Source organism: Leptonychotes weddellii, chromosome 4 (assembly GCF_054177405.1).
Source record: "Leptonychotes weddellii isolate Sample4059 chromosome 4, ASM5417740v2, whole genome shotgun sequence".
NCBI classification, from domain to species: domain Eukaryota; kingdom Metazoa; phylum Chordata; class Mammalia; order Carnivora; family Phocidae; genus Leptonychotes; species Leptonychotes weddellii.
This window is the reverse complement of record NC_138372.1, coordinates 94,276,387-94,302,522: the sequence shown is the minus strand read 5'-3', so window position 1 is coordinate 94,302,522 and position 26,136 is coordinate 94,276,387. Positions and strand designations below refer to the sequence as shown.

General features: G+C 40.1%; 1 protein-coding gene across 1 annotated transcript in view; it reads left to right on the top strand.

Annotated features, from left to right (window-relative positions):
• Positions 1–26,136, top strand: part of OTUD7B (OTU deubiquitinase 7B) — a 56,909-nt gene that overhangs the window by 7,669 nt on the left and 23,104 nt on the right. The window contains exon 2 of the mRNA XM_081815859.1: positions 23,332–23,481. Within this exon, the coding sequence (XP_081671985.1) occupies positions 23,397–23,481 (85 nt within the window). The 5' untranslated portion in view covers positions 23,332–23,396. The remainder of the gene's footprint in view (positions 1–23,331; positions 23,482–26,136) is intronic.

The window sequence follows — 26,136 nt, the reverse complement described above, 5'->3', positions numbered from 1 at the left end:
ACTGAGGAAGATCTGCCCTGAGAGTACCTCAGGGAATAGGGACTTCTGACTTGAGGCAGTTGGGTGCCCTGGAGTGGAGTGAATAGGATGTTAGGATTATTCATCTGAGATAATGATGCAGTTGTAGAAGAATGTCAAGGTATTTGTTTTACTGAGTGTGCAGATGTAATTATCTCTCTTGCTAAATTCCCTTCAAGTTCTTTTCTTTTAAACTTAATTTTAAATTGTGCCAGTGAAACTTTGGTAGAAGAAATAGGCTTGGATAAATTGGTTACCCACAAAAAGGATATTTATCTAAAAAGACCAGATTTATCATTACACTTGTATTCTAAAGCTTCCTTTCCTGTGTTTTTAATTTTACTGGGTTTTTATAATTTTTTTAAAAAATTTTTTTAAAGCAAGCTCTAGGCCCAACGTGGGGCTTGAACTCATGACATCTAGATCAAGAGTTGCATGCTCTACTGACTGAGCCAAGCAGGCGCCCCTTCATTGGGTTTTTGTGAAGGGAAATTGTTTGGGTTTAAAGTGCTAACTGAGAGTTTGGGTTTTGTGTTTTAGTCATTTTGCTGGAGAAGAACAGGACAGGATAGGAGGATATCTTAAGAGGTTCTTAGACTCCCCTGGGGAAAGTTGGGACACAAGGGGATGTGGAAGGATGGGTACCTTCCATTGATAAGTCTTCCTCAAAACTTAACTGAGTTGTGATTTCTTTACTCTTTTCTCTGGGTTCTGTCCACGTCTTCTCCAGAGACGGGCCTTGGTTTGGAAACTGTCCACTTTAGCAGAATTGCCAATTTTTAATTCTTTGTCAAGTGGGCAAGGGTACATTTTGTTTTTGTTTGTGAGTGTTTGGGGGAGAGTGGGGGAGAGAGGAGGCATAGCATAACTACTCACAGTGAGTCTTTATCTGAATTCCTATGTAACTGGAAGTTTCCTTGGCTTTTTTGAGGGGGAGATGACTTGGTTACACTGGCATTTATGTTGTGTGGGATCGTGGTCGTCACTCCCCTCGGATATCTGATTTAAGATGGCAGTAAAAACTTGCTTCTTGTCCTTATCTGTCAGCCTTCACCCCACCCTGTTCCTGAGTGCCTTCTGTGCACGCTCTGAGGGATATGAAGAATCCTGTTCAGTTGAGAGCTGAACTAACCAAGTGTTCCCTGAAAGTTTAGGGAAACTATCTAGCTCCTGACTATTATTTTTGGGTTAATGATTCCACTGTTTTTCCAGTCACCTGGCCCTTTCTTAATCTTAAAATTTTGAATAATGAGATACTTTGAATATTTAGAAAAGTCCAGGGCAAAAAAATCCAAGACATTTTTAAGTCCATAACCCAAATTTAATGGATGTTAACATTTTGTCATATTTGTCTTAGATCTCTTATTCTGTTTAAGATATAATGTTAGATACAGCAAAGTCCTACCTGCATCCTTTCCCCTTTCCTCTTGGGAAATGACTACTGGCCTGATTTGCTATCTATCATTCAGTTTCATGTTTTATGCATATTATATATACACAAACAACGTACAGTTTTGGAAATCTTACATAAATAGAATTGTACTGTATGTATCCTTTTGCAATTTTTTCCTCAACATTGTTTTTCAGATGTGTCTACATGTAGATCTAATTCACTTAATCATCTAATCTTTAAGCCTCTTACCTCTATTGCCCTTTTCACTTGTCCTGTTAAAAAATATCCTACCTGTTAAAGTCCCAGTTTAAGCCATATTTTCCACAAAAACTTTCCTGATTCTTTTTTACCTCCAATAGGATATGATCTTTCCCACTTCTGAATTCTCCTATCATTTTATTCATACTTGTCTGGTCGTAGTTGTATATTTTTGTATTTTTGTTTATTTGTGCCCTTGGCATGCCATTTCTACTACACTATGAGCTCCTTGACAGCAGAGAAGTTTCTTTTATCTTCGTGTCTCTCCTGGGGCTTGCCACAGTAACTTATACATGGTAGGCATAGTGACTAAATGGTTAATTAATGAATTAAAAAATAAAAATCCTTTGCATTGATGACCTGTTAGTTTAATTATGAGCATGATAGTGGCCCCATGAAAATAGAGCTTATAAAGAAACCTCAGCAATGAAAATTAAATAAAATGCACATAATTGGCAAGAGGAGTCAAGACTAACTTCCTGCAGGAGATGAGCAAACATTCCCTGAGAAATGAAATGGGAATTGATCGGTGATATCATCCAGTGAGGAAACTCCTGGGAATTGATCGTGATGGCATTGGTGAGACAGTGTGCTCCTGTGGCCAGACTCATTTCACTAGCTATCAGATTCTGCTGTTGTCATCAAGGTCTTGACACCCTCACTGGAGATGAGATACCGGCATTGAGAAAAAGCAGCCTCTCTGTTCACTTCATAAACACTGCTGAGAACCAGGAATTCTTTGGCCCCTAAAGAAGAAAGCCTAATATACATATTTGTACATTCGTATGTATGTATGTATGTATACTTTTAACGCTTGCCTTTTTTATTGAAACCAGATTGTATCTCAGCAGAATATTTTGAAGCTTTTAATTCTAGAAGGTAGAGTCCCAATATAACATCATTCTGGCCTCACAGAAGCTCTTCCCTCTCCTGCCAAGTAGAAATTAAATATTAAGTGGAACTATATGAAATTGCAATTTTGTAGGTAAAAGCAGTCAAATATTGGCAGTTTTGTATGGTTAAACCTTATACGTCCAGTCTTGATTTTCTCTTGGCATTCTGTAGAACATTATCATGACCTTTTTGAAGTGGATAATCCCAAATCCATTTATAATTCTAAAATGCATTTCTGAACTTTAATTTGGAACCAGTTTTCTTTTGTAGTTATCTTAAGCTCAAGTTTTTTAATAAAATGTTTGTATCTCTCAGCACATATTTAGTATATATTGGGGATGGTTGTCGGGGAATGTATAAGGATTGTAGGCCAGAGTACACTGTGGGAAATCAGCCTATGATGAAAACTTCTGCTGTCATTAGCTACATATAATTGATTGAGTTGGCTTTAAGGAGCATACAGTTTCTTTGAGTAAATGACTCGCCACCCTGCACTTCCTGCCACCCCCATATCTCCTCTCTAAGTCTTGATAAGGGAGATCTGGTGGTAGGGAAAACCATGGAAGAGAAAATTACCTGTGGCCTTTGATTTTCTTTGGAGACTTAACAGGAATGAGGATATGAGCCCTAGCTCCTGTTACCAGACTCTTACTTCATGGTTCTCCAACAGTTCTTAGGTTAAGGGAGCCCTGGGTGTGATGAGTGGCGGGGGTGGGGGGTGGGGTGCGGCGGGAGTGGAGAGCAAAAAAACAGATAGTGGGAGTTAGCAGATATTGTGGAATAGGATTGGGGAACAGGAATGGAAGAATGGGGATAAGTATAAAAATTTAAAGAGGTTCTGTTTCCTCTCATCCTTCAAAACCTGGCTTAGAAGTCTTTATAACCCTGGTACCTTAACTATATCCGACTTGTATCCAGGCCACATACCTGCTTGGAAAACATCATATATAGAATTCAGCTTTGAAAATACCAGTTTTGTGTTCTAAAATAGTTCTTTGAAAAGTCAGGGTCATTTTAAATGAGTTGGTCTACTATTGTCTTTTGAATCATTAATAACTCTGAGCCTTTAGTACTAGTAAGTCTTGGTCTTTATGTGAAGGAAGTCTCATGTGAAGAACTGAGAAAGACAATGGGAAAATATCATGCTGCTAACAAAAATATTTTAGACAGCAAGTTCTTATCTATTTTAAAAACTTACCTGCTCTTATGAATTCCTTTGTGAGTATTTGCTTTCGTCTTCTTTGAACAAGAGCTCACCTGGCCGAGTGTTCATTTTCTAAAATTTTCCATCAGTACTAAGGACAAAATTATCCGACATGAAGAAAGCTTGGTCCATTTTTGATGACTAGGGATAGAGACTTCCCAAACTCCTCAGAATTCTGAAAATAGAATTCGAAAGTTAGACTTAATATCTGCTGCATCCTGGTTTCTTTGGTTGCCTAAAATAAATTCCTAGCTATTTGGCACAAGGTGACCTCTCATTTTAACAACATTAAATTCCTTCTCTCTCACATCATCTTTGAAGTTTTTTGTAATATGCTAGTTCATTATGGAAATTAGGATAAAAAAATCATCTACACAAATTTCTCTTGATGTTCGCTGCCAGCTTGAGACTATAAATTCCTTTCTACTGAATACCTGCTGTGTACCAGAATTTGGACAACATGCTCTAAGGAGATGCTAAGGAAGTGTTACCCAGCAAATAAACTAAACAAGTAGTAGGAGAATTGGCCCCTTGGGAATTTACATTCTGTGTTAAATGGGAAATAGTTTCATATACATAAATACATATATAGAAAAAAAGAAATGTGAGAAAGAAATACAACTACAGAGTAGTATGTATATCATCATACAGTGTTTTAGAACTGAAGGGAAATTTACACATTGTCATCATTTTCTAGGTAAGGAAAATGAGGCCCAGAAAATTTGACTTGTCCAAGGTAGTAGTTACTCTCAACAGCAAACATTTTATTGAATATTTGCTCTCTGAAAAGTTAGGCTTCAGTAAATAAAGAGTTAAAGTCATGAAGAACTTAATTATTGTGAAGACTGAATTATTTGCATAAAAAGATAATACGAAGCCATGGGTACTAAGTGTCAAATGAGGAGTACAGTTGTACAGAATTACATAGGTTTTTTTTTTTTTTTTTTTTTTTTTTTAATGAAAGTAAGCTCTATTCCCGACGTGGGGCTTGAACTCATGACCCTGAGATCAAGAGTCGCATGGTCTACCAACTGAGCCTGCCAGGTGCCCCAGGAATTATATGGAAGTTTAGAGAGAGTGGGTAGGGGAAAATTTTATACTTAGGCTAATCTAGACCTTGGAGGAGAGAGAAGACTGGGTAAGTTTAGAGGGCAAGGCATGAGAACAGTGAGCATTCAGAAGGCATTTGAGGCATGAGAACAGTGAACTAAGCCTGCCTTGTTTTGAGGGTAGAGCAAGTAGACAAGCAACAAGATTAATAAAAGTTGGAGAGTTAGGTAAATTGGAGAGGGCCTTAAATCTCAGGCAGAGGAATTTATACTTACAGTGAAAAATCCCCAAGCACAGAATTTTATGTGTAAATGAGTATTTTAGGAAAATGGATTTCAGCTATGCAGTGTAAAGTGGAAGAAGAGAGACCAGACTCCTTTCCCCAGTTATAATAATTCTGGGGAAAGGAGTCTCTATAGGGGTGATGGTAATAGAGAGAGAAAAGAGATTCCAGTGATTTGAAGAAAAGTAAATAGAATTTGGTAACTGCGTTTATAGGAAGGGTAGATAATAGTGCACGTGCTCTCCATCTGGATTGTAGCAGTAGCAGGGCTGGGTTTGGCTGGTTTCTAATGCATCTGCTCTCCAAAGGGATACTTCGGTGGAAGCCTTTGAAGAGCACTGAGTCTAGCCCAACATTCTTAGTTAATACTGAATATATAGTTTAAGTGACTGGTTTAAGTTTGCAGAACTTGGTGTAGAGCCCATTCTTTTGACTGTTGGCCAGTGATCTATTATATCCTATTGCTTAAGAGGAGGTGGGTCAAGTGGTTAAAAACACAGAGGAGATGCCTGGGAAGTGAAATGGGAAGTTGCAGACCACATTATGATGAGGTTTACCCACAAGCCCTTTCAGTTCTCATAGGTTTTCCTTATCTTCAGACACTAAATGTGTATACTGTTGGGCTCATAATGCAACAGTGACCCGCGTTCCCTAGAGCTATCTTCTGACTTTCAGTTTTTCATAGTCAAGGAGAAAGATTCCTTCCGATTTTGGATTTAATTGCATATACTCTCTGACTCCCAATTTTGAAGATGCAGTATCTTTCCCTCTGCATGTAGATAGGTTGTTGTGGTTACAGGCTGTAGGTGAGGTAGCCTCAAAGGCCCCATCAGTCTTTTTGGAGTAAAGGGAGGAGGAGAGTTTTGGACCCAGATCTTTCAAGCTTATTTACCCTGTCAGCAGTTAAGAACAATTTACTTACACAGATCTTATTACCTAAAAAGGTCAGTAAATACTGTGAATCAATAGAGTGTTTTCACTAATGGGAAGTTTTTACAGAATTAAATAGCCTTCTAAAAAATCCTTTGTATTTGGTTTTAAATTTGTAGTCTGGTATATTTAAGATGTGACTCGGTCTCAGCTCTTTTCCCTTCTATTTTTCTTTCCTTTGCTTTTCTTTTCTGTTTCCTATTCTGCCAAGCTTTTATCTGGTAATGACAGATACCTGAAGACTCACAATAGCATTATCTGGATCAACTAGCATTTATTATGTACCTACTACACGGGTCTGTTATTTAATTTCATCTGCAAAGATGAAATATTCCTAGATTTTATGACTAGGGCCCTAGTAGTAAACATTTTCCAGTGCTTGGCTTCTACAGTTCTTACCCAATTTTAATCTTTGCCATGACTCTTCTGTTACAACTTCTGACCTGGCTGGGAAGTGAAGAAAACTTTACTATTTAATGGTGAGACCTACCATGAGTTATACTAAGTACTTTATATATCACCTCACTTAATACTCAGAACTGTTCAATAAGATAGGTAGGTATTCTTATACCTATTTACAGATTAATTCATCTAAAATATTTATTACTGTTAATAAAAATATTTGTCAATTCAGCCAAGATATTTAGGTACTGTTGAAGGTGCTGAGGATACCACAGTGACTATCAGATGAGGTCCCTGATAAGGCACAGAGAAGTTAAATAACTTGCCCAAGGTCACACAGCAAGAAAGTGACAGAGCTAGGATTTACATATAGATCTGGTGGATTTCAAAGGGAATGTATGCAACCACTGTAACACACTGCCATTGATATATATTGCATGTTCTTTGTGATTACTTAAATAAATCAAGTTATAAAGCTAGGTGCTACTCCCAGTATTGCTTTGTTTAAGAAGGTTCTCCATCGGGCGCCTGGGTGGCTCAAACGGTTAAGCGTCTGCCTTCAGCTCAGGTCATGATCCCAGGGTCCTGGGATCGAGTCCCACATCGGGCTCCCTGCTCAGCGGGAGCCTGCTTCTCCCCCTCTCTCTCTCTGTCTCTTATGAATAAATAAATAAAATCTTTAAAAAAAAAAAAGAAAGAAGGTTCTCCATGGGGTGCCTAAGTGGCTCAGTTGGTTAAGTCAGCGTCTGCCTTTGGCTCAGGTCATGATCTCAGGGTCCTGGGATTCCTTGCTCAGCAGGGAGTCTGGAGTCTGCTTCTCCCTCTGCTCCTTTTCACCGCTCATGTGCGTGTGCGAGCACGCGTGCTCTCTCTCCCTCTGTAAAATCTTAAAAAAAAAAAAAAAAAATCAAGGGATCTTTACATAATTAAAAAAAAAAAAAGGTTCTCCCTGAATCTAAGAAGGAAATCTGTTGGTGCTGACAAGCACACCTGCCCAATAATGCTTTTCCTCTCTTCCCCTCCCGTCTCCCCATTCCCTCTCCACTCACTCATACCTGGGTATAAACTGGACAGTGTGACCTGCTTTGGCATGTGGATATGTTTGTGTTTTGAGGACTGGGAGAGTTTTGTTTGTTTCCTTGGCTTCCTGAACGTTCCTTGCCCACTTGAAAGTGCTTTCTTGTAGCATGATGGTGAGTAATGTGTTGTTAACATTGTAATGTGGTCATACCAGTCGGAATATTTTTTCTTTTTCCCTCAGTTCTCTCTGATGAGTATGTGAGTGGGGACTCTTGGGTCAAACTTGCCTTCTGTAGTTCATTCAAATAGAGAAGGCTTTCTGTATTTGGAAGACTAGAAAATAGTCTTGAGGTTGGGAAGACTTAAAATCCAATGTCTGGGGTGCCTGAGTGGCTCAGTTAGTTAAGTGTCTGCCTTTGGCTCAGGTCATGATCCTGGAGTCCCAGGATCAAGCCCTGCGTTGGGCTCCCTGCTCAGTGGGTGTCTGCTTCTCCCTCTCCCTTTGCTCCTCCCCCTGCTCATGTTCTCTCTTGCCCGTTCTCTCTCTTAAATAAATAAAATCTTAAAAAATAAAATAAAATCCAATGTCTTCTGCCCAGCTGAAATTCAGTTTTGTGGGGCGCCTGGGTGGCTCAGTTAGTTACGCGTCTGCCTTCTGCCTTCGGCTCAGGTTATGATCTCGGTTCTGGGATCGAGCCCCATGCAGGGCTCTTGCTCAGCGGCGAGTCTGCTTCTCTCTCCCTCTGTGATCTCTCTCGCTTTCACTCTCTCGAATAAATAAAATCTTAAAAAAAAATTCACTTTTGTTAGTATTCTAGGTTTATTCTTTAGCTAGTGAGATCCAAGAGAGTTACTTGTTTTCAGTTATGTCCATTATCACCGTGTGCCATATTTCAGATGAACGGTGTTTGTTCTGGAGTTAGCAGCTTAAAAATAGGCACACAGGTTTTGTGGTAAGCATTACCTAGTAGGAAGCACTAGGTAATGCTGTTTAGGTCTGTGAGACTGAGAAGCTGAGTTCCACTTGAGTTCTAGGGATTAATTAGGTGGAATCAAGGTAGTTAGTGTTAGAACTAGTTGGTTTTAGGGACCCATGTCAATTAAGGATTGGGATTTAGTCATATCTGTGCATGACACATAAGGTTAATAAGATGATTTATGTGGATGTGTCTAACCCAGTGCTTGGTACTTGATTGGTACACAGTAAATATTAGTTAAATCTTTAAAGGTACTTGAATGGGGAGTATTGTCAGTTTGTCTTTCTAGGGCAGCTTTCTCATAATTAGAAGAATATTTATCTTTAGAAGAATATTTATTGATCATTTAACTGTGGGTAAAGCATTTGGAAAAGGGATTGGGGTATTGAAGATTTCTTTTTTTTTTTTTTTTAAAGATTTTATTTATTTGACAGAGAGAGCACAAGCAGACGGAGAGAGAGGGAGAAGCAGGTTCCCTGCTGAGCAAGGAGCCTGATGTGGGACTCGATCCCAGGACCCTGGGATCATGACCTGGGCCGAAGGCAGCTGCTTAACCAACTGAGCCACCCAGGCGTCCCGGGGTATCGAAGATTTCTATCAGAGTCTTGCTGAAACTGTGGTCTTACCATGTACAAATTGAATCAATTAGGTCTAATTTAAAGGAAATTTGTGGTTTTGCTTTGTTAGGGTCAATCGTATGCTTTTTTGATAGGAATAGCTTCTTGACCCTGTTGTAGAGTTGAAAATGCTTGCTTTTCAATTCCAGTTAAGCTCGGTTTGATTATTGATATTTGAGATAGTTGTCTATGGTGTTTCCTTTTTTTTTTTTTAAAGATTTTATTTGACAGAGAGAGACACAGCGAGAGAGGGAACACAAGCAGGGGGAGTGGGAGAGGGAGAAGCAGGCTTCCCACGGTGCAGGGAGCCCGATGTGGGGCTCTATCCCAGGACCCTGGGACCATGACCTGAGCCAAAGGCAGACGCTTAACGACTGAGCCACCCAGGCGCCCTATGGTGTTTCCTTTTATTCTCTGCATTTTTTTCAGTGAATAAAATAATATATTTGCAAGTATTTTGTGAACTGCAAAGCTAGCATTTGCTATTACCACCATCACTACCAATAATAATGTTAAAAATATTAATGGGATAGGACTCATTCTAATGAAGGTTGGTTTCCTGGAGTAATTTCAAGAAGAAAAACTCAGAGGACAATGGGATATTTGCCAAATGACTTGTGTACTAATTTATACCTTTTGTACTTTTTGTGGAAGGGAAAAGGAAAAGCAGAGACTTGTCACCCTGAAAACTTGGCCGGGGGCTATGTCATCATGAAGGGTTGCCTATAGTACTTAGATATACACTATTGTGGCAAGAAAGTTAAACAGGATTTGTCACATATTTGACATAGTACATTCTACTGGAAGCATCTGTCTGTCTATATAGGAAACAGCTCCTTCCAGTTCATTGGTAAGATCAACTACATTCCGTTACTATGGATCCTATACTGATAAAATGTATCAGTCTAGGACATTATGGCCTCATAGAGCGGTAAGATTAAGGAAACAGTGCCTTTGACCAAAATATTTAGCTAGGTGTTACCATCAAAATCCTTTACAGTCAACTTTGATGATTGGCATTCTTGGAGAAGAACATGTGATTTTAATAATTCAGAAGAGCAAGTTGTTTAGTAAATTTTGAAAAGACTCTTTTTTTTTAAATATTATTCTTTTTTTTTAAGATTTATTCATTTGAGAGAGCGAGAATGAGAGAGAGTACATGAGATGGGGGAGGGTCAGAGGGAGAAGCAGGCTCCCCGCTGAGCAGGGAGCCCGATGCGGGACTCGATCCCGGGACTCCAGGATCATGAACTGAGCCGAAGGCAGTCGCTTAACCAACTGAGCCACCCAGGCGCCCTGAAAAGACTCTTACTTTTAAAAGTTTACTCTTCATTATTTTCTGTCTCCCGATGCCTGGAACTCAGTAAATCTGTGTTGAATAAAGGAAGTTAAGTGATACCTATCTTGGGGTTTTCTCTGGAATCAACCTGTTAGATTAACTTCTAGAAAGCAGGGATGATGACTTACTGGTTTATGTATCCCTTCACTTAGTAGACTGCCTGGTATGGAGTGGGTCCTTACTAAGTTCTTACTGAATGATTGAGTCAGGAAGTTAAGGTTTTCATTAAGGGAGAATTGCAGTGACCTGGTGCTATGGTGCTGATGGTGGCCCTTCCTAAGAGGAAGAAGAGATGTCGCGTTCCCACAAATCAACATGAATCAGAGTGAATGTGAGGAAAGTGATTGCTTTGATGCTGCCAGGCATTTTATTTACTCTTTTGGATGGGGAGAAGTAATGTGTTAAAAGTTGATGCTTTATGTCTCTCTTGTTTTTTATTTTATGTCTTATTCTGTTCAAAATTTAGTTATTGCTGCGATTTCATAACAGCATATGAGAACTTTAGTATAGCTTCAGACTATCAAGAAAAAAAGAAAAATCTATCCCTTTGTCACACTTAATTTTATCCTAACCTCTTGCTACAAAACTTCAGACCTCAGGGATATAGTGCTAGAAGAATATTTCCAAATCCAGCTTATATCTTTAGTGGTGATGAACAAAACAAAAATGGGAATTTGATTTTAGCATGCCCTCATGACTATCTATATAGATGATTTCCGTTAATATGGTTTGCTTAAGTGATTAAATTTCCAAATTATGCATCTTTTTCTTTGGTACACATCTGTAGAAGTAAGAGATTTATCTGGGTGGCAGAAGGAAAGGATCTTTTCATAGATAAATCCACAAAGTAGATCACATGGAGAATTGAAAGTCATCGGTATATGTCAAGTCAGGTAAAGATTGCTAGAATAGGAGTCAACAGGCGTGGTTGGGTGGCTCAGTACATTAAGTATCTGACTCTTGGTTTTAGCTCAGGTCATGGTCTAATGGGTCAAGGGATTGAGCCCCACTTTGGGCTTCATGCTCAGTGGGGAGAAGAGGAAGGTCTGCTTAAAGATTCTCTCCCCCTCTGCCCCCCGCCCCACTCATGTGCATGCACAAGCTCTCTCGTGCTCTCTAAAATAAATAAATCTTTGGAGAGGAAAAAAAAGAGTAGTAGTCAACAGATTTATGTTCTATACACAGTTTTAGCACTAGTTAGCTCTATGACTCTGGGCAAGTCACTTAATCTCACTCACCAGTGTTCTCATCTGTAATTTGAGGGTATGGAATGAAGTGATCTCTGACGTCCTGGTTCTAAAGTCCATAATTCCAAAGTGCCAAACAAGGAAAGTAGACTGACTTTCTGCACCTCACCACCAGGCTTGTTCCACATTAGACCCAAATGTGAAGGGTTAATTATGTAAAAATAGAAGTGTGTAGTCTATGTTTCTAGGTAGACTAGAAGTTAGAAGTTAGATTATATTATATGCTTATAACTAATTTTATGTGCTTAAATATAAGAGGCATGGTTGCTTTTATTTATTTTAAATTTTATTTATTTGAGAGAGAGACACAGGGAGAGGAGCAGAGGGGGAGGGAGAGGGACAAGTAGACTCTATGCCGAGAGCGGTTTAAAAGGTTTTTTTTTTTAGAATGAGAGAGAGAGTGCATGGTGGCGGGGAGGGTGGTGCAGAGAGAGAAAGAGAGAGAGAATCTTAAGCAGGCTCTGCGCTGGGTGTTTCAACCCTGAGATCATGACCTGAGCTAAAGAAATCAAGAGTTGGATGCTTAACCAACTGAGCCACCCAGGTACCCGAGGCTCTGTTGCTTTTAAAAGAAAAATTATTGGGATGCCTGGGTGGCTCTGTCGCTTAAGCATCTGCTTTCAGCTCAGGTCATGATCCCAGAGTCCTGAGATCGAGCCTCACATTGGGCTCCTTGCTCAGAGGGGAGCCTGCTTCTCCCTCTGCCTGCCTCTCCCCCTGCTTGTGCTCTTTCTCTCTCTGACAAATAAATAAATAAAATCTTAAAAAAAAAATAAATAAAGATTATTACCACAAATGTACAACCTATACAGATGAAAGAGACCCAAATAGAGACCCAAATTTTTTGGGTCTCAGGATATCCTGGGTTGGAGTTTCTGTTTCCTAACTCCAACCTAGAAATAGAAATATGTGTGTATTGGTGGAGTTGGTGGGGAGTGGGGACAATGGGGCTAGTAGTGTGGGTGAATATGGATAGTAATTTTTTTTTTTTTAAAGATTTTATTTATTTATTTGCGAGAGAGAATGAGAGACAGCACGAGAGGGAGGAGGGTCAGAGGGAGAAGCAGACTCCCCACTGAGCAGGGAGCCCAATGCGGGACTCGATCCCAGGACTCCAGGATCATGACCTGAGCCGAAGGCAGTTGCTTAACCGACTGAGCCACCCAGGCGCCCAAATATGGATAGTATTTTAAAAAGCAAAATAATAAAGAATTCCTTAGTCTGTGGAGTTTACATGGCTAGACCAATTTGATTTTGTCATAAGTCCCTGTAGAACTGATATAAACCCTGTATTCAAATTCAGAATACCTGGGTCCAAACTCCTTGCTACCTGGGTATCATTTAAGCTTTGTAAGCTTCTCTGTGTGTATGTATTTTCCATCAGAAAAGAGGGGATTAAAAATCTCGAGTATTTAATTTTTATAATTTTTTAAGATTTTATTTATTTATTTGAGAGAGAGAGAATGAGAGAGAACACATGAGATGGGAGAGGGTCAGAGGGAGAAGCAGACTCCCTGCTGAGCAGGGAGCCTGATCCAATCTGGACTCCAGGATCATGCCCTGAGCCGAAGGCAGTCGCTTAACCAACTGAGCCACCCAGGTGCCCTAATTTTTATAATTCTTATTAAATGAGGCCTTCTTTGTGAAAGTGCTTTAAAAACAGAAATTACAGCAAAAGAGAAGCAATTTTTAGTGTGAACAGACAGCTTTACACATATAGTCGCATAGACCTTGATTATATGTATCTATGGGGTGAATAATGACAGTAAATAATTCACAAGCCTATTTTAGATATAGACTAGCTCTCAGTCATCCATACACATGGACTAGCATGAATAATTTAGAACTACAAATATTTGTTAGGCATTTACTATGTGCCAAGCAAATTTTTAGGCCTGTTTAGAATTTTTTTAAAGTATAAAAGAAAGGTGCCAACCTCAAGGATCTTAATTCTATCTAGAATGTATCTTGTTTTCCAGCCTGATGATTTCTTACACATCCTTAAAGATCCAGGTTGAGAAACTTCCCTAACCCATCCAGGTAAACTAGTTCTTATACCTCCTCCTATCCCACTGGGCATGAATAACATGTTTAGATTTCTCCCAACAGACTGAAATGCCCTGAAGGTAGGACTGTGGCTTCTCTTCTTCATTGGTATCTCCAAAGGCTCTAGGGCAGTGCCTGGTACATGGTGGACCCAGCTGGGTAAATTTTGATTGAATGACTGGTAGTCAAATTGGAGAGATAAGATGCAAGTATCAGGAAGGCCAACTAATATTACAAGGCAATATATGATAACAGCAAGTGCCAGTGAATGTTGCACATACTGGGCCTGGAGGAGTTAAAATGAGGTCTAGATATGGCCAGGACATATGGAACTATGGAACTTGCAGATGGAGAATTTTAAACATAATAATAGTAATAAAAAGTATCTTTCTTTGAACTGAGTTATGTAATTTTACAAAAGACAAATATCTTTTTCTAATTGTTTGAGGCTTTTAAAAAATTAGTAGTTGTGTGCTGAAGGAAGTTAATTTACCAGAAGTTTACAAAATGAATTAATTTCCTATGGATAGCTAATTGTAGATAGTTCATAATTAGAATTTTTTCTATTTCCTTTTTTTTTTTTTTTTAAGATTTTATTTGTTTAATTGACAGAGAGAGAGACAGCGAGAGAGGGAACACAAGCAGGGGGAGTGGGAGAGCGAGAAGCAGGCTTCCCACTGAGCGGGGAGCCTGATGCGAGTTTCGATCCCAGGACCCCGCGATCATGACCCTAGCCGAAGGCAGATGCTTAACGACTGAGCCACCCAGGCGCGCCTGCTATTTGTCTCCTTGAATAGAAGTTCTCTGACAGTGAAATGACCAGTAGTTAGGAATCAAGAAGGGGAGAGAAGATTGTCTTCAGCTACTGAATGTGGGTTAATTCAGAGAAAGAATGACTAGCCTCTGTTGATTTGTAGTATCTATTTTTTTCTCTCATGTCAAAAGTTTAGTAATCAGAATTTTTAAGGGCTTAAGTAGAACTTTTATTTTTACAGACTATTCTTTTAAAAATTGAATGTATTGAGAATCAAACCTTGAACTATCTTTGACCCTCCCTGAAAGGAAAGAGAAAAAATTTGTTTTGTGTGGCAAATAGAAATTCTGGTCTGGATCTAAAAAGATAAACATTAACATGAGTTTTGTTTCTATTCAAGTTACTGTTGTTGTGCCAATTTTATAATAACAGACTTTCTCTATGACTCTCTCTGCTCTTATTTTTCTAAAGGTCACTTCCATTGTACACGTCTTCCGAATTATTAAATTTCCCAAGTAACTGTAATCTTAGTAGCCCTGAAAAGACAAATGCCAGTTTATAAGGAGTTCTCTGAACTTCTCCCTGATCTTTATATCAGCATTTGGCTGTTAATGGGTTTGTCTCTTAGAGATTCATTTTGCTATTTGTAGGCCTGATTAAAAAAAGCTAGAAATTCTTGAAAAATATAGTTAAATCTTGTTCTGACACATACACATACTAGTGGTAGTAATAAAGCCATGAAGCCAGTTCTTGAGTCTTTACTGGTATGTATCCACAATAGCATATAATAAGCTAATAAATTGTTTGGGAATGGTAAATTATACGATTGAGTTTTTTGGGTTGAGTTTTTTCTCTTAAGTTTGATTTAGGGAGAGAAAGTGGCTATTCCTTGAGTATACACTGTCATGGAGGTAGAAAACAACTCAGAATTGTGCAGGGTGAGTAGGAGATGTAAACATTTTTTTCCAAAAAATAGACAACATGTATGAGATTAAGAGAATATTATAAAATCTTTGAATCTGGAATGAGTAGAGTAGTAAGGGATAAACGTGGGGAGGTAGGATTGGTAGATTAAGACATTAGAATTTCAGTAAATATGTGTGAATTTGCTATTCCTGGAAATTGGGGAATGAATGGGCTATTTAGCTGTGTCTGTACATCTAGGAGAGGACAGACATTTCTCTTTTGCTGTGATTTTTGAGGGACCCTCTGGTAGAAGGTACAGCCCAAGAGGTCCTTGCAACATTTTCTTGGAGGCTCAAGGAGTTGAAAGACACTGGAATGGGAATGATAGACTGGGTCCTGTGTGCATGTGTTGATGGTGCCTTGGAAATGGCTGTGGGACTGGAGGGTTTGTTGGAGATGAGTAGAGGGAGCTTTTGGAGGAAAGGTACAGGGGCTGTATTGGGCACTAGTGGAGTGAGGCGGACTATGTGGGGGGAGTTAGGCAGAAGAAAGGCAACTGACCTTTTTTGAGGACTTACTTTGTGCCAGGCACTGCCCTAATGTATCTTCAGTTAGTTAATCCTAACAAGAGATCTGAAATGCAGATATTTCCCCCATTTTATACATGGAGAAATGGAGGCACAAAATGGTTATATTATTTACCCATAGGACAGCCGTCAGAAGGTATACTGGTATTTGAACCTAAATCTGTCTGAATCCAGAGCCAGTTCTCTCTATCTCACTGTGGTGTTGAAAGCAGTTGAAACAGGGAGGGTAAGACTGGCACATGGGTGGATGGCATGTGCTTTCTCAATTTTCCTCCCTGGACTAGGGGTGCTGTGGTGCAAGGGTTTGGTCTCTGGAGTCCACTTTTTACCTTTGTAACCTTGAGTGGATTACCTAACCTTTGTGAGCTTTAGCAACCTCATCTGTAAGGTAGGGTTAATGATACAAACAAACCTCTTAGAGTTACTTGGAAGTTAAAATGAAATAATGTCTGAAGCTTTAATGCATATTACTTCCTGTCACTTCATTTTTTCCTTTTAGACCCATCTTTTTATCTCTGGGTTGTAGCATAGGTCTGCATAGGTCTCTTTGGTGTGGAATTTGGTCATGTTCTCTCTCTCTTTTTTAAAGAAGGTTATATTTTGTTTCTTTCACTTGTAAGGACCCATATTGATTAAAAACAATCTGCCAAGGGAGTCATTTTTCCCTCCTACCTAATCAAGAATTGTGTGAAATTTCTAAGGGTTTTTGTCCCTCCTCTTTCTCCCTGTCTGGATTCCTTGGGACTGACATCATAGACATGGAGGAGTCTCTGACCTTTGAAAATTCTTGACAGTCTTAAATGTTGTGGTTTTCCAGAGAGTTTTGGGAGGGGTTGGAGGGGACTCAGACACAGCTGTAGTGCATCACCGGGACTGGGAGAGGGTATAGTGTGAGAATGTGGACGCTTTGGGGGATGTAGGAGATGAGAAAATGTAGGGTCAGTAGTTTCTCAGGCATTTTAACCTAACTGTTATCTATAATCAGTATTTCATTTTGGGTCATTTTTCTCTGTTACTAAGTAGTTGGGTATGCAGAGCATGCAGACTGATTGTAATGTTAGTCTGAGTTAAACAATGTTTAGGAAGAGAAATTTGGTGCAAATAAGATCATGTAACAATCTTAAGCAAATGTTTTTGAGATGAGCCACTGTTTTAGACCTGCCTATTTACAACACTGATTATCTGATTATCAGCAATAGTGGTGTGTGTGCGCGTGCGTGTGCGTGCGCGCGCACGCATACAGTGGGGGTACTGTACAAATACAGTTCAGTTAATCTGAACAGAAATTGAGTATCTACTGAGCGCTTGGGTATTAGGGATACAGGATGAACAAGACAAGATTCCTGCCCTCAAATTGCTCATGGTTTAGTGGGGGAGACAAACGTATAAATAAACACAGGTACTCTGTGGTGTGATAAATAATATTACAGAGGTGGAATACCATGTGCAGCAGCAAGGAGGAAGTGGGCAATTTAAGTTGGGAAGCCAGAGAAAGTTTTGCCAACAAGGTAGTAGTACTCAAGTTAGTCTCATAGAAGAGATAAGAATTCACCTGCTAGACCACAAGTCATTCCAGGCAGCAGGAACAACATGGGCAAAGGAACTGAAATGTGAGCGCATGGTGTACTTGGGGAACTACCAGGACGGGAGGGGGAATGGTGGGAGGTGAATGAGGCCGGAGAGTGAGGCAGAGCCAGATCGTGAAGGGATCTTAAGCTTTAGTCATTGAAGAATTTAGAGCAGTGATTTGTAATACCTATTTTCATTTTAAGGTTGATCAGCCTCCACAAGCAACCAATGGCTGGAGAGAGGAAGAGGGAGAAATTAGGAAGCTATTTCCTAGAGTCCAGGTTATGAAAACCTGAGAGAGAATAAAAGAGTTGTAGTTTATGAAAAGTGTGGGATGGATTTGAGAAATTTTAAAGGTAAAATGAGTAGAACTTCATAAAGGACTATTTGTGAATGAGGATAAGGTAAAAGAGAAGTCCAGGGTGGCTCCCAGGCTTTTGTGACTTGGCTAATAGGGCGGATGATGGTACCATTTGCTAGAATAGGCAATACTGGAAGAGGAGTAGCTTGAAAGGGGGAAGGACAGAGATGAGAGAATGAGCTCTTGCTTTTAATGTGCTGAGTTTGAAGTGCATGTGGGATTCCCAGGTGAGCTGGAGAGTTTGGGGCTGTGGATACATTTGAAGTTATCAGCATTTGAGTGCTCAGGGACATGAATGAAATTCTCATGCAGATAATATAACTTGACAAGATGGAAAGCCTGAGGTAGAATGTTGGGTGCACTAACCCTTGGTTAGGAAGAGGAGTCCACAAAGGTGACCAAGACACGGAGCCAGAAGAGGCAGGAAGAGTGATCAGTAAGTATCACATACTACAAAGAGATCACTTTAGATAAGCAGGTAAGGAGAATTGTGATCCTATTTTAAGTCAGTGCCATTCTCCTTCAGTAGAAGCACATTTGGATAGGATGAGCACTGCATCTAAGGTGAGAAAGTAGCATCAGCGAATGTTGATTTTAGGGAGTTTTGCAGGGTCGAGGGGAAGAGCAGCTGGTAGGTAGGGACAGGGGAGGAGACCTGAAGGAACTCCTCTTGCTTTGTGTCGTAATTTTTTCTGTGAAGTTGGAGGCAAGGTCATGGGTCAGGAGTAAGGGGAGTGATAAGGATTGGGTAGGAGAATGGTGGAGGTGTGGGATAGTAGCTGAGAAGATTGGTTGACTTGTACCAAAGTCAAGCAGAAAACAGCCATGTTTCATTGAATGTAATGAGACTGAATGTCATTTACTTGTAGTTGGATTTCTCTGCATGGTTATGTGATCTTATCTTGCTCACTGGCCCCAGGTAGTAGCCAGAAGTTGAATGTGGGAGCCATCCAGGTTGGGCAGATGAAATAGAATAGCAGAACTAGGTTTTTGCTGGAAAATAGGTGATCAGTCATTGGGTTCACATTCAGTTAGGCAAGAAGGGACAAAGTGACATCTATCCACTTTTTTTTTTCTCAGTCGTTAACTGCTGTCATCCTAGTCCAGCTCACCAGCATGTCTTTGCAATAATTTCCACTTGTGCTCCTTCCACACCCGTCTCACTACAACCAGGGGGATCTTTTACTATTTCAGTCTGATCATGTCCTGCCCCTACTTACAACCCATCAATGGCTTTTCATTACCTTTAGGATAAAATCTCAATGTTTAGCAGGGTCTTTCAGGCCGCCTCTTAATCCTCATTTTGTACTATTCTCACCTCTATGTTTCTTCCTGTGTTGATATATGTTTCCTCTGCTCGGAGCATTCTTTCTTTCCCAGTTTGTCCCTCCAATTCCTACTCATTCTTTGGTCCTTAGATGTAATATCACTTCCTTGGGAAAGCTTTTTCTGACACCCTGTAGGAGATGACACCCATCTCTCCAGCATTTCTTTATTACAATTTTCTGTGAAATTTTGTGGGTTTTTTCTCCAGACTGGAATCTTCCTGAGGATAAAAATTGTGTCTGTCTGTTGTGTTTCTAATCCTGAACATAGTGCACCTAACACGTAGTAGGCACTCCATGATTTTTGTTGCATTAGTGAATAAGGTGGTTAAGGAATTGGATGACTTAATCTGAGGTGAGGATATCTTGAGGTAAGAGAGCAGGTTTAGTAGTAGAGAGGGAAAGCTGGAAGGAAGATGAGATTGTAGCCAAAGTAATGGATGTTGAAAATAGAGAGGTGGAGTAGTTTTAGGAGATGGCAGGGTTCAGGACTGAGATGCTGGAGCATTTGATGAGATTATGAAGCTCTTACGGCAGAAACATTGGATGGGTTGTGTAGGTGGATGTTGAAATTGCTGAGGAAAATGGTAGGATTTAAAGTGAGGGCGATACAAGGCAGGTGTCTAAGTCTTTAATAAATAGAAGAGATAGGCATAGCCCTTTCCTGTGTGAAAGGGTTCAGGAGGTAAGAATCAGTGCTGTTTTGGGGTTCAGTAATGCCCTAGTGCCTTGGGAGGCAGTATGGTGCGGTGGGGTATGTGTCCAAAATATCTGGGTTCAGACTTTGGGCCCCCTACCCGACTTTTCAAGCCTTATTTGTTTCTTTGTTTGTAAACACATTTTTGTATGAAGAAATGCTTTCTCTAATCTTTGTGAAAATGCCATCATTCTTGGGTGTGGATTTTATTGTTCTGGAGAAGAGAACACAGGCCATTATGTGGAAGTTATAGAGGGAGGTGGGCTGGTGATTTAATTTAGAAAAGTGTTTTCTAATGATTAGATCTGTCCAACAGTAAGACGGACATCGTGGCAAAGGAATGAGTTTTCCATCAAAACTTGTATCCATCCATGCAGAGACTGGGTGATTTCCCTCTCAGAGATGTAATAGAAGGATTTCTGCAGGGGGCGGGGCAGACACTGGACTAAGTAATCACTAATGTCTCGTCCGGTTGGAGGACTGGAGGGTTTTGACCCCAATTGAGATTTGTCTAAACACCATTCAATCAACAGATGTTTGAGTGCCTCCTCTGTTTTGTTTGAAAGTTTGAAAGCCAGTATTTTCTTTTTTTTTCTTCCTGTGTGCTGAGACAGAGCCAAGGACTGTGTGTTTTAGTCCATGTTGTGGATATTTCCCATTTGGAATTTGAGAAGCTCAAACCAGGTGTTGGTGGTGATGTAACAAAAGCTACTGTCCTCTCCTGTTGGGTGGGGTTAGGGTGGAGTCTGTGGCCTGCACCTGGAGGCATCAGATACAAGAATGTGCTGCCAAGACGCTTGGTTTAGTGCTTTGAATTTTTTGGCAAGTTGTTCTAGATAATGTTGGATCTCTAAATTACTTCTCAAAAATACTTTGTTGAAAAGAATGACCTACTGTGTTGGCAAATGAGATCTATGATGCCATGACATTGATGGTTTTTATTGGCTTCTCAGCCACAGGAGCCTATGTCTGGCTGGGAAATGGCCTACATGCCTGTGGCATAATCAGCTCTTCTCTCTTCTGCTGAGCATCTTTTTGCTGATTGCTATGTGTGTGCTTACTGTATACCTCCCACAGCCTTTCAGAAATGTATTAAAGTGGCTTTACTAAGTTCCTTCGAATTTTTTTTTTTTTTTTAAGACAGAAGATTGAAATTCATTTTGCAGCTATGCTCTTGGTTTTGGATTAGTCATGCTTTCAAGTTATTTGGGCTGCAGCCATCTCCTGTGACCTCTAAGACAGTGACTAAAATGGGCTTGGAGAAGAAATTCTTGTCTTTATTAGGGGAGGGAGAAACCACTCATTCATTATGAATTCTGAAGGAATTTAATTCTTAAGTATAAAATGTAAGAAACTAATTTATTTGATAACTTGACATTTTGACCTTGAGGTATGTTAGGCCAAAAGTTACTTATGTATTGGCAGCCTTTTCTGACAATTGGGATATTGAAATGGAAGGAAATTAGACATTGGTAATACATAGACTAAAAGAGAATGTCAGGATCATGGTTTATGAGGCTATAGTGAACTGGAGAAGTTCAGTTTTTGAACCTGGAAAGGATCTTAGAGGTCATCGAATCCAAGTCTAGGATAAACAAGAGGCAACTGAAACCCTGTAAGTAATTTGACCAAAGCCACCCAGCTAACATATATAGGTGTAGGTAAAATCATATGGTACGAGGGTGGCAGAACTAGTGACAGTATGGATGATGTCTCTTCAGAAAAGAGAGTTTCTGAAACTTGGAGAGATGGATTGGGACCAGGGCAGACTCTTAGAAATAGAGGGGTGATAGGAAGTACGAAGGACCCTGGAATTTCTCATTTGTTAAGTTAAGCCGAAAATGGATTGGTTTGGTGGTGGCTGGTATGGAGGTTCACTTAGTCATTTAATTATTTACTCCATCAGGCATTTATTGACTGCCTACAATATTGTAGGTGCTGTGCTAGGTGCTAGGTGTTGGGCTACAAATATGAATAAAACATGTCCCTGCAGTCAAGTTAGTGACTTCCTGGTTTTATGACCCACAAATCGTTGATGTTTATTTGCCTTAATATTTCTAAGGAATGCAGAAAATCAGGATCTGATCATAGCACTAAACAAGCTGTGTCCTGGCATTGGGGGAGGTTTGAAGAAAAGGTATCTGAGTCACCCTTAGACTTTAGGTTGTTTAGGAGGAGATGTTTCTGCAGAGAGTCACCTGAGTCACCTTTTACCTCTGAGAATTCTACTTTTGGCCTTCCCGAAAAGGCAAGGGATTGGTGGGTGTGGTAGGGCAGGTGTGTTATGGTTACTTTAGGAACAAGCCCTCTTCTCCAGAGAACTGTAGACCTGTCTAGTATGTAGAATTTGGTTAGAGATTGTTCTTCACTCTGTTATTGCTTCCTCGGCTGGGACTGCTAACTTCAGAGGAATGTGGATTGGTGCCAGGCTATCAGGTCAGGGACAGAGTTTCTCTGCCAAAGTCAAGTCTGAAAGAAGAGATCTTTTTCAGGTAAACTTATTTGGCTCATTTGTCCGCGGTAGAGAAAGGCTTGTTTCCTGGGTTCATGAAATTAGTGGACAAAAATTGACTTTTGTGTACCTTTGAGATCTCCACTCTGCTTTGCGTAATAGCTTATTGTTTTATTTTGAGTAGTTTTCACTATCAGCTTGCTCCTTCCATGTCCTCAGCTAGCCTCAGAACACTAGTCAACTCTAAAGTTATTCAGTGTATAGTGCTCATTTGTTCATTTACCCATTCATTCCGCAAATATTTCCTGAGGGCCTGTATGCCACGCACAGTGCCAAGTGATACATGCTGAGGACACATTAGTGAACAAGAGACACAAGCACTTGGCTTTCAAGAAACTTACATATTAGAGGAGGAGGCTAGACAGCAACCTATTAAAATAATTTCAGGTTATATCAAGTGCTGGGAAGGAAAGAAACAAGGTGGGAAATTCTTCAGGGTGGTAGTCTGCTGCTTTCTTCCATTAGCTTGGATAAGCAAACTGATGATAGAAATGGAATACTCTAGAAAGGTAGAAGAAAAGCATTATTCAGAGTGACATTAGACTTTATGATTAATTTAGTAGTTAAGAAATTAATGAGGAGGGGCGCCTGGGTGGCTCAGTCGTTAAGCGTCTGCCTTCAGCTCAGGTCATGATCCCGGGGTCCTGGGATTGAGCCCCACATGGGACTCCGTGCTCGGCGGGAAGCCTGCTTCTCCCTCTCCCACTCCCCCTGCTTGTGTTCCCTCTCTCACTGCCTCTCTCTGTCAAATAAATAAATAAAATCTTTAAAAAAAAAGAAATTAATGAGGAATTAGGAAACTAATGTTGCTCTTCATAATAAATTCAGCTGAAATGAATGAGCCGGGATAGTTTCCCCTTTTGGTTAGGAAGCTCCTGAAATTGGGCTGTGATCATCCTATTTCAGTGTAATTTGAGCCTTATGTGTTTATTTCCTCCTCAGGTGGAGGCCTGAATTTTGATATATGTCCACCCTACCTCAGCTGCCTGAAAGTACTTAATGATCACATGACCCTGGACATGGATGCTGTCCTGTCAGATTTTGTCCGTTCCACAGGCGCAGAGCCTGGGCTGGCCCGAGATCTCCTGGAAGGTAAGGAGTCACAAGGGGGAAAATAAGAGAAAAAGTAAAATGCGATGTTTATTGTTAGGATGACTTGGAACATATAAAGATACTTTGTGTATGGCAGACCTTACATTTACCTCGCTTCTAATAATCCACCTGTGTATGACTCACCATAATTTTAAAATGAAAAATCCCGTTTTCACTTTGAATTTTTGGTGTAGCTTTCTCCACTGTGAATTTATGCTCAGGTAATGCAAGTGAAATTTTATATTAATCCACTAAAAGCACAACTCTAGATCTGTTAGTCGTCTTCTTTATATATAAATGACTTTGGGATCATTCATCGTTTTGTTTCTTTCCTTCCCTAATTTGTATGGGTGATTCTATGTAGAGTGAATTAAGTTAATGTTTTTATTTTGCTGCCTTTGTTTACTTATGTCTGTATGTACACATAATTGTGAACGTTCTATATTTTAAGGTCCTTAAGGCTTAGAATCATGTCAGTAGGATACTTTGTTTGGAGTCATAATTAACAGATGTTTTTTGTTGATGGAAATATATAATGACGCAAATGGGTAAGCCTGAGGAGAAAGGGCCAGGTTCTTAGTGTACATTCTAATGTTTTAGATTGTCAGCCCTTAGCAGGGTGTGACAACTTGACATTTGCTTCTGCCTCTTACTTAGGAAATGAAAGATCTGGGTTTGGACTCCAGTTTGCTAATTCAGTATGACTCTGCCCTTGACTGGCATTTTTGGTTTTATTTCCTAGTACCTTCTCCTTCTTATGTTTCAGCCTGGCCCAACTTGTCACCTTTCCCTGGTCACGTTAAGTTGTTTTCTAAGTCTGCAGTGTCCCTTCCTCCATTATTCTCCTGAAATTCTCCTCATCCTTCAGGATTCAGCTCAAATGCTTCCTCTTCCTCTTGTAACATGTGTTGAATGCTGTATGTGTGAAGTACTTGGGATACATTATTTTATTCTTACAAGCACTCTAAATATAAGTTTTATTATCCCACTTTACAGTTTTAAAAACTGAGGTTCAGAGAAATTAAATGGGATTTGAACTCAGGCAATCTGGTTTCAGAGGCTGGCTCTTAACAATTACATTACAATTAATATTTCTGTAATCTCTTTCTCTCACACACAGACGTGCACACACTTCTCTGCTATGAAGGAAAGGTTGAGGGTACTATGGAAGTGTAAGAGAGAAACCCAATTTAGATACAGGGTGCAGAAAGGCCTTTCTAAGGAAGTGACCTTTGAACTGAACCCAGAAGGGTGTGTGGGAGTAACAAGACAAAAGGGATAGAGAAGAGAGTGTTGATACAGAAGCTTATACAAGGACCTAAGATGAAAGAGAGTTTGGCACTGGGTAGGAAGAGTGGGGTAAGAGTGGTAGGAAATAGAAAGGCAGGAAGCAGAATATGGGGCCCTTTGTAGACTGTGGTAAGGAGTTTAAATGTCATTCTGTGTTCAGTGGGAAGCTGGTGAAGGGTTGTAATCAGGGAGTTACGTGATTGGATTTGAATTTTGGTTGAAGGCTGTGGAACAGATTGGAAGGTGGCCAGAGAAGTGATCAACCCAGTTAAGACTGTTGGCCACGGTTGAGGTGAGAGATGATGATGGCTTGAACTGCTGTGGTGGCAGAAGAGAGAAAAGTGGACAGATTTAAGATAGAATTTAGAAGGGAAATCAAAGGGCCTGATCTTCATTTTCTCCCTGCTTCTTTCTCGCTTTTTCCTTTAAAAGTTAACTTTGGTTCATAGTGTAAAGAACAAATTCGAGAGGGGACATGTTAGGGGAGGAGAGACTAGCCGAGCCTCTCCCAGAGACCAGGGGACAATCATGAGGATCTGCATGGGCACAGTGACAATAAAAATGGACAAGAAAGAACAGATTTGAGAGATGTTTCATGAGTGCAAACATTGACTAGATAGTGAGGGCGGAGGAGTTGGATCTGAGTAGTGAGGAGCTGAAGGTGACGGAATTTTCTGGCCTGGAGGGCTTATGATACCATTATCAGTTTGAGGACTATAGAAGGAGGAGACGTAGCAAGTCTCAGGAAGGAGGATGATGGACATTCAGTTTTGGACAAGTTGGCTGTTAGGACCTGATTTTAAGGAGTTTATCACAAGTTGCAAATACAGAGCCAGTATTCAGTACAGTGTTCTGTATTTCCAACTGTGTGGTAAACATTCATTCATTCATTTGTTGAGTCAGGACAAAAGTCCTTCATTCTTCAACAAATATTGAGTACCTACTATGTGCCAAGTTCTAGGTGCTCGAACAAAACAAAACAAACAAAAATCTCTGCCCTTATGTTCTAGCAGGAAAAACAGTCAATAAATAATAACCACGATAACCAAATCATTGTAAAGTATATGTTAAGGTGTGAAGTGTTATGGGAAATGATGGGTAGGTTGTGATTTTTACTTGGGTAGTTAAGGCAGGTCTTATTAAGAATGTGACATATGGGGCGCCTGGGTGGCTCAGTCGTTAAGCGTCTGCCTTCGGCTCAGGTCATGATCTCAGGGTCCTGGGATCGAGCCCCGCATCGGGCTCCCTGCTCCGCAGGAAGCCTGCTTCTCCCTCTCCCACTCCCCCTGCTTGTGTTCCCTCTCTCACTGCCTCTCTCTGTCAAATAAATAAATAAAATCTTTAAAAAAAAAAAAAAAAAAGAAT